This window comes from Pteronotus mesoamericanus, unplaced genomic scaffold, assembly GCF_021234165.1.
Source record: "Pteronotus mesoamericanus isolate MK-2021 breed Mesoamerican mustached bat unplaced genomic scaffold, CSHL_Meso_final contig_116, whole genome shotgun sequence".
In the NCBI taxonomy this organism is placed as follows: Eukaryota; Metazoa; Chordata; class Mammalia; order Chiroptera; family Mormoopidae; genus Pteronotus; species Pteronotus mesoamericanus.
In genome coordinates, this window is record NW_026555027.1 from 23,313,070 (window position 1) to 23,326,504 (window position 13,435).

General features: G+C 34.6%; 1 protein-coding gene and 1 non-coding gene across 2 annotated transcripts in view; both read left to right on the top strand.

Moving 5' to 3' along the window:
* LEKR1 (leucine, glutamate and lysine rich 1) overlaps positions 1–13,435 on the top strand; it is a 144,716-nt gene that overhangs the window by 10,704 nt on the left and 120,577 nt on the right. The window contains exon 3 of the mRNA XM_054575571.1: positions 6,928–7,142. Coding sequence (XP_054431546.1) covers positions 6,928–7,142 — 215 coding nt within the window. The remainder of the gene's footprint in view (positions 1–6,927; positions 7,143–13,435) is intronic.
* Positions 1,369–1,473, top strand: LOC129077257 (U6 spliceosomal RNA). Its single transcript, XR_008529801.1, has one exon. It is a non-coding gene; the product is annotated as a U6 spliceosomal RNA (small nuclear RNA).

Consider the following 13,435-nt stretch of genomic DNA (forward strand, 5'->3'; position numbering starts at 1 on the left):
GAAAATGTTTACTCAATATATTTATTTATCATAAATTACCCAGTGATTCAGGTTGTACTACTTATATGGACTTATTATTTTATAATTTGATTGTCTTGTTTCCTAGATCATAATGGTATCATGTTTCGGCTTTCTTTGCTGAACTTCCAGAAGACCTGTTCTATAAAATGTTTTACTTCACTTATTTTAGCTCCCTTCCCAGTAATTGCTAGGGTGGAATAACATTCTAATAGCTTTCACAACTGTGAAGTTTATGCTATTTCTGTTTTGTACATCAGGCTGCAAAGAAGCCTCATCCAGCAAGAGTTTTCTTTAGACTAAGGATAATGTGCTTTGCCATGAACAGGGCAAGAACTGTGATTAATAGGCAAAAGGTTAAGGATGAAGGTGCCTTGGAGTAAGCATTTTAATTTTCAAACTAATGAGAAGGAACCAAAACTAACGATGGGCAAAGGGATGGTAAGAAAATACCCATCTGCTCTGAATTAGTTTAGGTCTCTTGATGTGGATGAATTATATTCCTGGGGACTGACAGTACCTTTAAATGAGATTGCAGGATACATACAAGTGCCATTCCATGTACAAAAATGACCTTAAACTACAACCCATAAACTCAATTTCAATCCCAGGCAAGATTCCAAAATGTATTATAAAGGGTGATTTGTGAGGATATATTAAGAGAACCAATAAAACTGGGCAAACTTGGTGTTGATTAAGAGAAACAGCAGGGAGGTCTCCCTTGCTATTCCATTTTGTGTAGAGTTACTAGGTCCAGGAATGGTAGTAGGCATCGAATATATGGACTTCATGAAGGCATTTGACAATTTTTTTTGTAATATTCCTGAAGATAATATGAATACATATACACTAGTTACAAAGATAATTGGGTAGTTTAATAGCAGTTTGAAGAATTATACCTGAAATGTGCTAAGTAATGGATCAGCATCAACCAAGGAGATGTGATGTGCTGTGGAGTTCTATCCTCAACTTTGTCATATTCAACATTTTTTATCCATGAATTCTAGAGTTACTAGATCCAGGAACTGTAGTACACATAGAATATATGGACTTTATGAAGGCATTAGACAAATTTTGTCATAATATTCCTGAAGACATGTACCTTTAGAGGTTGGTTACAAAGATAATTGGGTCGTTAGCCCTAAAGGTTTCCTAAATGCTTGGATCTTCAACACTTACATGCCTAGTTGGATCATTCTCATATTAGTGCTTGATTCTTTTGGGTGTCATGTCCAGTCCTTTTCCACCAGTCAGCCGTGGGTAGGGTGGATGGGTTGAGGGGGTTTGAGTCACCCTACAGCAGAGAAGAGCCAGTACTGTGAAAGGCAGATCTCTACAAAAGGTGGAAAGGTGCTTGCTTTGGCAGCACATATAATAAAATTGCAATGACAGAGAAGATTAGCATGGCCCCTGCACCGAGATGACACACAAATTTGTGAAGCATTCCATATTTTTAGTCCTAGCAACAGCAAGCAGACAAGAAGAAAAAATAAAAGACACTCAAATTGGAAAGGAAGAAGTAAAACTGTCATTATTTGCAGATGATACGATACATAGAAAACCCCAAATATTCCACACAGAAACTATTAGAACTGATAAACAAATTCAGCAAAGTAGCAGGATACAAAATTACTATCTAGAAATCATTTGCATTTTTATATGCCAATAATGAACTAACAGAAAGGGAAATAAAGAAAGCAATCCCATTCACAATTGCTTCAAGAAGAATAAAATACCTAGGAGTAAACCTAACCCAGGATATAAAAGATCTGTACTTGGAAAATTATAAGACACTGAAGAAAGAAATAGAAAAAGATACAAGTAAGTGGAAGCATATACTATATTCACGTTTAGGAAGAATTAACATCATTGAAATGTCTATATTACCCAAAGCAATCTGTAGATTCAGTGCAACTCCCATCAAGATTCCAATGACGTACTTAACAGAACTAGAACAAATATTTCAAAAATTGATATGGAACCACAAAAGGCCCCTCATAGCAACAGCAATCCTGAGAAAGAAAATCCTAAAAAGTTAGAGGAATCACACTACCTAATATCAAATTATACTACAAGGCCATAGTAATTAAAACAGCCTGATACTGGCATAAACAGGCACATAGATCAATGGAATAGAATAGAGAGCCCAAAAATAAACCCACACCTTTATGGTCAGTTAATATTTGACAGAGGAAGCAAGCACATACAATGGGCTAAAGATAGTTTATGCAGTAAATGGTGTTGGGAAAATTGGACAGATACAGAAAAATGAAACTAGACCACCTTCTTATACCACACACAAGAATAAATTCAAAATGGATCAAAGACTTAAATGTTAGACCTGAAATCATAAAAATTGAAGAAGAACACATAGGCAGCAAAGTCTCAGACATTGCTTGTAGCAATATTTTATCAGATATATCTCCCCAGGCAAGGGAAACAAAAGAAAAAAAATAAACAAATGGGACTACATCAAACTGAAAAGTTTTTACATAGCAAAGGAAATCATCAGCAAAATAAAAATCCCACAGAATGGGAGAACATATTTATCGATACATCTTTATCATAATTTACAAAGAATTTAAAAAACTAACACCAGAAAAAAAACAATTAAAAAATAGGCAAAGGACCTGAATAGACACTTCTCCAAAGAGGACATGTAGATGGCCAATAGACATCTGAAAAGATGCTCAATATCACTAATCATTAAAAAAATGCAAATTAAAACCACAATGAGATCCCATCCTACAGCTGTCAGAATCACTATTATCAATAAATCAACAAACAAATGATGGCGAGGATGCAGAGAAAGGGGAACCCTTTTGCCCTGTAGGTGGGAATGCAGATGGTGCAGCCACTGTAGAAAGCATTATGGAGATACCTCAAAAAATTAAAAATGCATCTACCTTTTGGCCTAGCAATCCCACATCTGAAAATTTATCGAAAGGAACCCAAAACACCGATTCAAAAGAACACAAGCACTCTTATGTTCATTGCAGCATTTTTTTACAATTGCTGAGATATGGAAACAGCCCACGTGTCCATCAGTGGATGAGTGGATAAAAGAACTATGGGGCATTTACACAATGGAATACTGCTCGGCCACATAAAAAAAGAAAATTTTACCCTTTGTGACAGTATGGGTAGACCTGGAGAACATTATGCTAAGTGAAATAAGCCAGTCAGAGAAAGACAAATACCATATGATTTCACTCATGTGTGGAATCTAATGAACAAACTGAACTAACAAGGGAAACGGGGCCACTCCTAGATAGAGAGCAGGATGACAGCTAAAGGAGGGGGAAGTTAAGGGATGGAGGGATTGAGCATAAAGGAAAAAGGACTCATGGACATAGACAACAGTGTGGGGATTACTGGAGAGAGAGGGGTATAGGGGACTAAATGGTAATGGGAAAAAATATAATAATGATTAGATAAAAAGATAAAAAAGGTGGAAAGGAATGGATTGGTATATTCAGTATAATAAGGCAGGGGTTGCACTGCAGTATTTTTAAATAGGAGGTTTATTTAACATAAAAGACAGTTATATAATAGCAATGTAATTTCTAAAAATATAAGAAATCATTATAATCTAAGTTTGCATTAGAAGATAGTACTAATGATACTAAATACTAATGAGATATTAGAATGAGGGACGTTTGAGTACTCTCTTACTCTGTTTTAGTGAGGCCAGACACACTGAAGTATTCAATTCTGGGCACCATACTTTGAAACACATGTAGAACCCAGAACAAGTTCAGAAAAAATTATCTAGAGTGAGAAAGAAATTCAAAACCATGCCATACGGGAAACAGCAGGAGGAGTTGGAAGTGTTGACCTGGAGAAGATATGGTTACTAGGAGGTCTAGGACCAGTGGGTGTTCCAGGCAGGCAAATTTGGGGTGATCGTGGGAAAAAAATTTCCTTATAAAACCAGGCATAGAAGATGCCACAGGTTTCTTTACAAAGTAGTTTTCCATCATTTGGGGTGATTATATACAGTCTGGATAGCAACCTATCTAGGTTGGAATAGGCTTAATGAACCTGTCTGGAGCGTGAACCAGATTATCTTTATGATTTTTTTCAAAACTGTTGCTGTATAAATCAGTATTTTTGGTATCAGTGGCAGTTAGATGATTGATGTAGTCGTTAATTGGTTTCCTATAGTATGCATTTGGTTTGCAATTGAAATTTTTTTAAAAATTAAATTTATTGAGGTGACATTGATTAATAAGATTATATAGGTTTCAAGTGTACAATTCTATGATACATCATCTGTATATTGCATTTTTTGCCCACCATCCAAAGTCAAATAATCTTTATCACCATATACAGGGTCCAGCACAAATAATACTCCTTTTTTTATTAAAAAATCTTTTATTACAGAATCATAACCATGTAATTCTGTAATATAACAATATCACACTCAAGCATGCCATATGACATTTTAGGTGAAATGTTCAAATTAAAACTATAAATTATTACACCCATATTATTACCCTACCAACCACTCTCAAGCAGGCCTTACTTCTGCCTGACCCTCTATTTGACCCCCCCTTAATCTTTATTACTCCCCCAGTTCCCTTCCCTCTGGTAACTACCATACTGTTGTCTGTGTCTATGAGTTTTTATTTGTTTGTTTTTCTTGTCCATTTGTTGCTTTTAGTTTTATATCGACATAGAGTGAAATCATATGGTTTTTTAACTTTTTCTGACTTATTTCGTGTAGCATGATATTTTGAAGATCCATCTATGCTGTTGCAAGTGGCAGTATATCATCCTTTTCTTTTTGTTATTTTATTACAGTTGTTCCAGTTTTTCCCCCTTTGCCCTACTCTGCCCAGCCCAAACCCCGCTCCCACAGCCGATCCCCACACCATTGTCCATGTCCATGGGTCATTCATATATGTTCTTTCGCTAGTCCCTTCCCCGTGTTTCCACCATTACCCCCCTCCTTCCTCCCCCGACTGCTGTGAGTCTCTTCCATGGTTCCATGCCTGTGCTCTCTTAGCTGAGTAGTAGTCCATCGTGTATATGAGGTTGGCCAAAAAGTCTGTTTAGTTTTTTCCATAAAATAAAAGACACATTTTTCATTTCACCAATAACCTTATTGATTTGGATATTTTGAGTATGTTGACTGTCTCTGGCATGGTATAACGTTGATTGTTCTCAATTAATGTCTCGATTTGATCGCTGTCAACGTCAGCTGGTCTACCCAGGTGCAGAACATTGTCCAGCACAAAACTTTGCAAACCACCTTTGACATCATCAGTCACTGCACCTTCTCCATATACTTTACACTGCAAAATCTTTCTTACATTTCAGTTATGTTTTTACCTTTCTTGAAATAATAAAGCATAATGTCAAAAATGTCGCATATCTTCATCCATCTTCAATATTAAAATGACTACACAAAAATTCACCAATTTTGATGTTTTTTTAAAAATGCATGCCAATATGACAGCTGTCACAATACAATCTAACAAAATTGTTTCAAATAAAGTATTTTCACATATTTCTGGTAGGTACCCAGAAGAGGGGTTGCTGGGTCATATGGTAACTATATTCTTAATTTTTTGAGGAGTCTCCATACTGTTCTCCATAGTGACTGTACCAGTTTACATTCCCGCCAGCAGTGAAAGAGGGTTCCTTTTACTTCACAACCTCTCCAACACTTGTTATTACTTATCTTGTTGATAATAGCGATTCTAACATTTGAAATTTTTATTATTGAAATTTAGATGTGCAAAATTTTACTGTATAAAAATTTATTCTTAGTTTATTTTAACCACTCTTGGGTAATAGCATTGATAGGCAGATGTGGTGGCAGATGTGCTGGTTTCACTTTTAGTTACAGGAGCCATTTCTGCAGGCTTAAGGGAGGTTACATTAAGAGTAAGTATTTCTCTTAACAATCCACGTGTTGTTTTCCTTTTAGTGCCCTGGAGCAAATATTTAATGAAGCTGCCTCTGTTACTTTGTGGATAGTAAGACAAGTAGAGGCTACTTGAGGAATATTTATGTACTTGACACAAAAAATAATTATCTCTCTCTTGACTTTGCTAAAATTCTATTTTTCACTGCTCCAATGTTGTCCAGAGATATGTGAACATTATATCTAAAGAAAGATAATTTAGCTGACATACACATTGTAGATAAATATGATACACATGGTTACAGGCATTTGTACTGGTTTTAAATAGACTTGGGTTTAATCCTAACTTCTCCACCTACCAGCTGGTTATTTAACTTCAATAGTCTCCCTTTCCTTATCTAGAAAATGAGTATAACCCTAAGTACCTGAGGGGAAAAGAACTATTTTAGGGAGAAGAGATTAAGTTCAAAGTGTTTCTGCTCTTTGTGGTTTTATGATAGAATTTTAAATTCTATAAAAATCATAGAATGTTAAAACTGAACAGGAATTAGAGTTCATTTGGCTCAATGTCCTACTTTTATAAATGAGGAAAATAAGATCTGAAAAAGCCAAGAGGCATCTGTAGGATCACAGTGCAGTTGGCAGTGAAAGGCCAGTGTTTCCTTCCCACTTCATGGAAAACTCATCTTGAAACAAAAATTGTAAAGACGGTTTCATCATTTTTAGTTTAACTTTATTGAAGGTATTTCAAGAGTAAATCTTTCTTAGAGATACCATGTAGAAATAATTACTCTGAAAGATCCTTCTCTAATTCAAAGATTTTGTGTCAGAGTCAATAGCATGTCAATTTAAAACATTTTATGCAGATGTAAGCAATGTCATCATTATTACTCCATGACGTAGTACAGTATACATTTACTTCATTTGACCAGCAGAGCTGCAATAACATCTTGAACTTAACATTTTTGGCTGAACTTCATTTTCCAGAATTTAAAAAAAATGTCATCTCAGTAAATGTATATTTTATTTTCTAGATGCCCCCTGAAGAAAAAGTTTGTAAGTACTGTGGAGTCAGCTATCTAATTCTCCATGAGTTTAAAGCTATGGAAGAAAAAGTGAAAGCAATGGAAAAAGAGATGAAATTTTATCAAGGAAGTATAGAACGTGAAAAGAGACTTCAAGAAAAGCTACATTCTCTTAGCCAAGAATTTGAACAGTTCAAAATTGACAATGACTCCAAAACAGAAAGGTTGGAGTGTGTTATTCTTTTCTGTTATTTGTTTAGTTTGAAAGAAACGTACAGAAAGCAAATAGACTTTCAATGTTTTCCTAGAATTCCTCTGTATCAGGTATACTTTATACTTGAATACATATGAGTTTATTAATAATTACTAAGTAAAATTATTAATGATCGTTTGAGCAGTCTTTGAGATATATATTTACTCTCTGAATAATTAGAAATCAATTAATTCAATAACTCTAAGCTTAAATAGGTTAAGTTTTATTTTTCCCCAGATATCTGAATTTTATCATTAGGAAGATTTTTCTGTCAAAAAGCAGGTGAATTTTGGTAGTTTTTGATGCCTAACATTTGCTTTAAGTGGCCTTGAATATTTAGATTTATAAGATAAGGTTTTCATGTTTTGATAAGGATGCCTAAACGTTTAAATTGTCTCATGATTCTAAGTCGCTGAAATTGGAATAAAATTAAATAATGAGTTCTTAATGCTAGCAAATCTAACCAACAATTTAGTCTTACTAAAGACACTTCAATGAGCTTACACAAACACTTCTACAGAAGGGTTTTTGCTGAAGCTTTATGGCTTTACCTTTTTCCTATGAATTAATATTACTCCATTTACAATATCAACAGTTGATGTTAGTAAATCTTGAATTAATGAATGCAATGAATAGCATTGTGTCTTTACAAAAATAGAAATATTCTTAAATTTCTTACTATTAAGTACTTCTATTAAATTTTATTACAAATTTCAATAATTACATTAAATGTCAATTGAGTCCAAGATTTCTTAATTCTTTACCAAAAAAAATTTGTTAATAGTTTTTTAAATTTCAAAACTAAATAATAAAGCATTTCATATTATTTGAGTGGAAAAATAAAAAATTTGAAGTATTCAATTTAAAACTTTAAATTTGGAGGGTTTTTTGCCTGCCAGAGATTATTTTTCTTGTTTCATGTTATGCGCACTTTACTATCTTTAATAAATTATTACATTATATAAGTATATAAATACATGAAATAAAAGAAGTATATAGAAGAAAAGGCAAGAAAGTCTCTTTTTATCCTGTAGATTGCTTCCTTCTTACTGGAGATAAAACCATTTTTCATCGTTTGGTGTATATTCTTCATTGTGTTTTTACTTTTATTATAGATATATTTCTTTAATATGTGCAATGTATTGTATATAAGCCATGTAGTTTTGAAAATGTTTATCTTTTAATAGACTGGTTTTTTAAAACATTACCAATATATTAAGTTTATTATGTTGTGACTTTTGCCACTTAACTATATATTTTGAAAATTGTTCCATGTTAATGCATATAAATCTACCTTGTTCTTAATTGCTGCAATGTTTTTCCCTTACTACGGATATGACTAAATTACTTAACCATTTCTCTTCTCAACATTTAGATTATTTTCAATATTTATTACTGTATGTAGTTTTTAAATTTATATTTGTGTATACATGTTTTCCATAGGGTTAATTCCTAGAAGTGAAATTGCTAAAGAGAGTAAACACCGACTTAAAATTTTGATGGATATTACACCAAACTTCCTTTGAGAAAATAGTGTTAGCTATGTTTTTGGCCAATAATTTATAAAGTGGTTAGCTTTTTATATCTTGTTAATACTGGAATCTTAATTTTTTTCAAATTTTCACTTTTTTCTTGAATGAAAAAATGTTACTTCATTATTATTTCATTTGTGTTTATTGCTAATAAGATTAAACATTTTTCATGTTCACTAGACATTTATATTTCTTCCTCTATTAATTACCTGTTCATATATGTTGTTAAAATTTCTATTGAATTATTTTTGCTTATATGAATTTTTAATATAGTATGAACATTATACTTTGTTCATATATGTTGGTAATATTTTCTCATGGTTACTTATCTTTTAATTTTTTTCTCTATTGATTTTTAATATCCTTTGCCAAATTCTCGTCAGAGTTCTATATCAAGTTTTTTTGGTTACCAACAACAGAAACTCACTCTGGCTAACACTAACCTAGCGTTAGATTCAGGCAAGTTGAAAAAACAACATACAGGGGGTGGTAAAAGTAAATTTAGAGTTGTTTGTATGGCAAATATTGTAATAAATAATAAAACAAGAATAAACTGTTTCACATACAACAACAAACCCACTTTTGCCCCACCCTGTATGTTTGAGTTTTCCCCATGTCTTTTCATAGCTTCATGGCTCATTTCTTTTTAGCCTTGAATATTCCATTGTCTGGATGTACCACAGTTTATTCATTCACCTACTGAATGACTTCTTGGTTGCTTCTAAGTTTTGGCCATTATGAATAAAGCCCTTATAAGATATCCATGTGCAACTATTTCTATAGATATGCATTTTCAGCTCCTTTGGATAAATACTAAAGGATATGATTACTGGATCATATGGTATGTATGGTTTTTTAAGAAACCACCAAACTCTTGTCTATTGATTTCCTGGTTCAATTTCATTGATTTCTGCTCTAATTATTATTATTTCTTTTCCTTTTCTTGCTTTGATTTAATTTGCCCTTCATTTTCTAGTTTCCTAAGGTGGAAGTTTAGATTATTGATTTTATATCTTTTCTCTTTTCTCATAGTCAATGCTATACATTTCCCTCTAAGCACTGCTTGTGCTACAAGTTTTAATAAGTTGAAAATTTCAATTCATTTTCATTTAGTTCAAAGTTTTAAAAATTTCTCTTGCCATTTCTTCTTTGACACTTTTGTTATTCAAAAGTGTATTGTTTAATCTCCAAGTATTTTGGAATTTCCCAGCTTTCTGTTTGATTTCTAGTTTAATTTTTTGTGGTCTAAGCACATACATTGTATAATTTTAATTTTAAAAAAATTTGTTAAGATGTGTTTTGTGGCCCAGAATGTGGTCTATCTTGGTGACTGTTCCATGTGAGCTTGAAAAGAATTCTGCAGTTGTTGGATGAATTAGTCCATAGATGTCAATTATATTAGTTGATTGTTGATGCTGTTGAGTTGAAATATGTCCTTACAGATTTTCTGTCTAATGATTCTATCAGTTGCTAAGAGTAGAGTACCAAAAGTCTCCAACTCTAATTGTGGATTTGTCTATTTATCTTTGAGTTGTATAATTTTTGCTTCACAAATTTTGTAGCTCTGTTGTTTAGTGTGAACACACTTAGGATTGTTATGCCTTCCTGGTGGATTGATCCTTTTATCATTATATAATGTCTTTCTTTGTCTCCAGTGTTTTTCTTTGCTTTGAAGACTACCTGATATTAATAAAGCCACTACTACTAAAAGAAACTGTTTACATGGTATATTTTTTCCATTCTTTTGCTCTCAACTTACCTATGTCATGGAATTTGAAGTGAGTCTTGTAGATAACATATTGTTGAATCATAGTTTTTTAAAATCCACTTTGTCAGTCTCTTTTAATTGGTATATTTAGACCATTCACTTTTAAAGTAATTATTGATACATTAGGGATTAAGTATGCTATTTTATTGTTTGGGTTTAGTTTGTTTTCTCTGGTTCTCATTCTCTGTTTCCCTTTTTTTACCTGGATGTTGGTTTCTTGAATGTTTTTATGATTGTATCTTGATTTCTTTACAGTGATTTTAAGTATATATATCACTTTGCATGTAGGTTTCTTAGTGGCTTCTCTACCTATTGCAATATAGGTACATAACATCATAGTTTACTTATGATGTGTCTTGGCATGGATTTCTTTGGGTTTATTCTTTTTGGATAGAATAAGATCTTTTCTACAGCTTGTTGAAGCTGTAGGTTTATGTCTCTTGCCATATTTAGGGAGTTTTCAGCTATTATTTCTTTGAATATTATTTAGACCTACTTTCCTTTCTCTCTTTTTCTCAGATTCCAAACATACGAATGTTAGCTCTTTTGTTATTATCCCACAGGTCTCCAAGACTCTGTTAATTATTTTTTTCTGTTTGTTTTCTCCCTGTTGTTCAGATTGGGTGAATTCTGTTGATCTATCCTAAAGTTTAGTTCAGTGATTCTCTCCTCCATCATTATATTCTGCTATTGAGCCCATCCATTGAGGTATTTTTTATTTTTTGTTTTTTTTCAGATACTGTGGTTTTCAGTTATATAATTACTTTTTGGTTCTTTTTTGTAAGTTTTGTGCTTTTTGAGATTTCCTTTTGTTTCAAGAGAATTTTAATTTACTTTTAAAAGAATTTTTTGTGATGGCTGCCTTGAAATTCTTGTTCTATAATTCCAGCATCTGATTCATCTCAGTGTAGGGTCTGTTGATTATCTTTTCTCATTAATGTTGTGACTTTCTTGGTTCTGAGATGATGAGTGATTTTTCCATTGAATTCTGTTTATTTGGGGGGTTATACTATGAGACTTTGCTTCCGATTTAATGTCTCTTCAGCAGGCACTTCCTCTCTTGAGATAAAGCAAGAAAGCTAGATGGGTTTTTTGTTCAGTTTCCCACTACTACTCCAGCAAAAGTGGGGTTTTAACTCACACTGTCTTGTATCAGACTGATGGAGTGAAGTTCCCTTTCTCCCCATTCACACCTTTCCAACAAAAGGGGATCACCAAGTTACACTGCCCTGTGCCTCTGCATGGGTGTAGAAGATCAGCTCCCTGCTGCTGAACTCACTGTCACCCGGGAAGTGGGGAATCAGAGGACTGACTCACACTGCTTTGTTGCAGCAGGGTGGGAGCAGAAGCTTGGCTCCTCTCTGTTGCCCGGCTGACACCAAGGGATGGGAGAGTGCCAACCAGCCCTGCCTCCCACCACTTGATTCTGCCTTGTTACTGCCAGCTCTGAGTCAAGGCTCAGCTCTCTGCTACTCCCCCTGGCACCAGGGATAGGAAAGCAGAGTGTTGACTCCTTTATCTAACAGCACGTTATTCTACCTCACTGATGCAGGATGGGGCTGGAAGCTCTCTCCTGAGACCCTCTGACACAGGATATGGATGGGGAGCAGTATTAGGAGTGCTGCTAGTCCATCCACTGCTTCCTTTGATCTCTTTGCTGCCAGTTGAGTATGGAGGTTTAGTTCCCCACTGGGCTTCACTGACACAAGAAATAGCGGAAAGTAAGAGTGCTTACTTTTACCAGCTTGTATTGCTTTGTTTAGACACATTGGTTCAGGCTTGGAGTGGAGCTTTAATTCTCCACTGGCCTTGCTGACACTACCCTGGTCAGGGGTTGGAGCATATCTTGCATCTGCAATAGGAGAATGAAAAATCAGCTCCCAGCTCACCTCACTGAGACACCAGCCAGGTGGATTAGAAGGTATCATCTGTTTCTATGGGGCAGAGGTGGTGTGGTGTGGAAGATTAACTCTTGGCTCAGCTGCAGCCCTGTTGAAGCTGTGGGGTGGGGAGGTACTGTTTTACAGTTGATATTTGGCTGGAGAAGATATTGCCAAAAATGTTTTTTGTTGTTTATCCACCTTTTCCCTGATCCACTAAGTATATCAGACTTTTTCTGGAGACTTTCTTTCTTATTTTAAGGTGGCTGTTGGTGGCTGTGGGTTGGAGACTTCTGCAGCACCCTGTCTGAGACCTATGGGAGACAATAAGGAAACTCCAGGATCTCCCTGCCATGATGTTTTTCAGGTCCCAAGATCACTAGGCCACCTGCCTTCTTTCCATCTTTCAGAGTCTCCCTTTGCTTTGTTGTATTATAATCAGAATTTTTCAGTTGTAAGAGGAGCGGGCGGTAACGGGCTACTCCATTTTGGTTGTGACCTTGGGTTGACTTTTAGAAAATTAAATATTGCTTTGAATAAGAACATTCAAAAGATAATTGATTAAATTTTGACAGATGTCAATAAGTAGCTCACAAAAGTCAGTAGTTACATAAATGAATCTTTACATACCTGCTAAACATTTCCTCTTTGGTGTCTCTCCTGCTTATGCCATGGAGCTTTGAGCAGCAGTAGGACAGACCTGTCCATGAGGAGCCAGACTTAAGAGTTCTGTTGGTCTTAGCTCTTCTCACAAACCATTTGAGCCATATATAAGTCAAGTGAAAAGCAGTCAGCCCTTGGGAGGGGCATAGATAGTTCCTAAAGATTCAGAGAACGAGATTGAGTACACACTTTGGGATAAAATTAATGCAGAATTTAATTTTCTCTGAGTTTATAAATGAAGAGTTGGAGGAAATAGTTGTACCTGGTTGGGGTAGAGGGTGATGGGGCAAGGGAGGCAAATTTTGTTAATCATTATCTTCTCCTGCCAAACTTCCCATGTAGACCAGCTATATCAGTTAGGAATGCAATTCTGAAGAAAGAGGCTTAACTGGACAAGAGTTTATTTGTTTCTTGAAAGAAG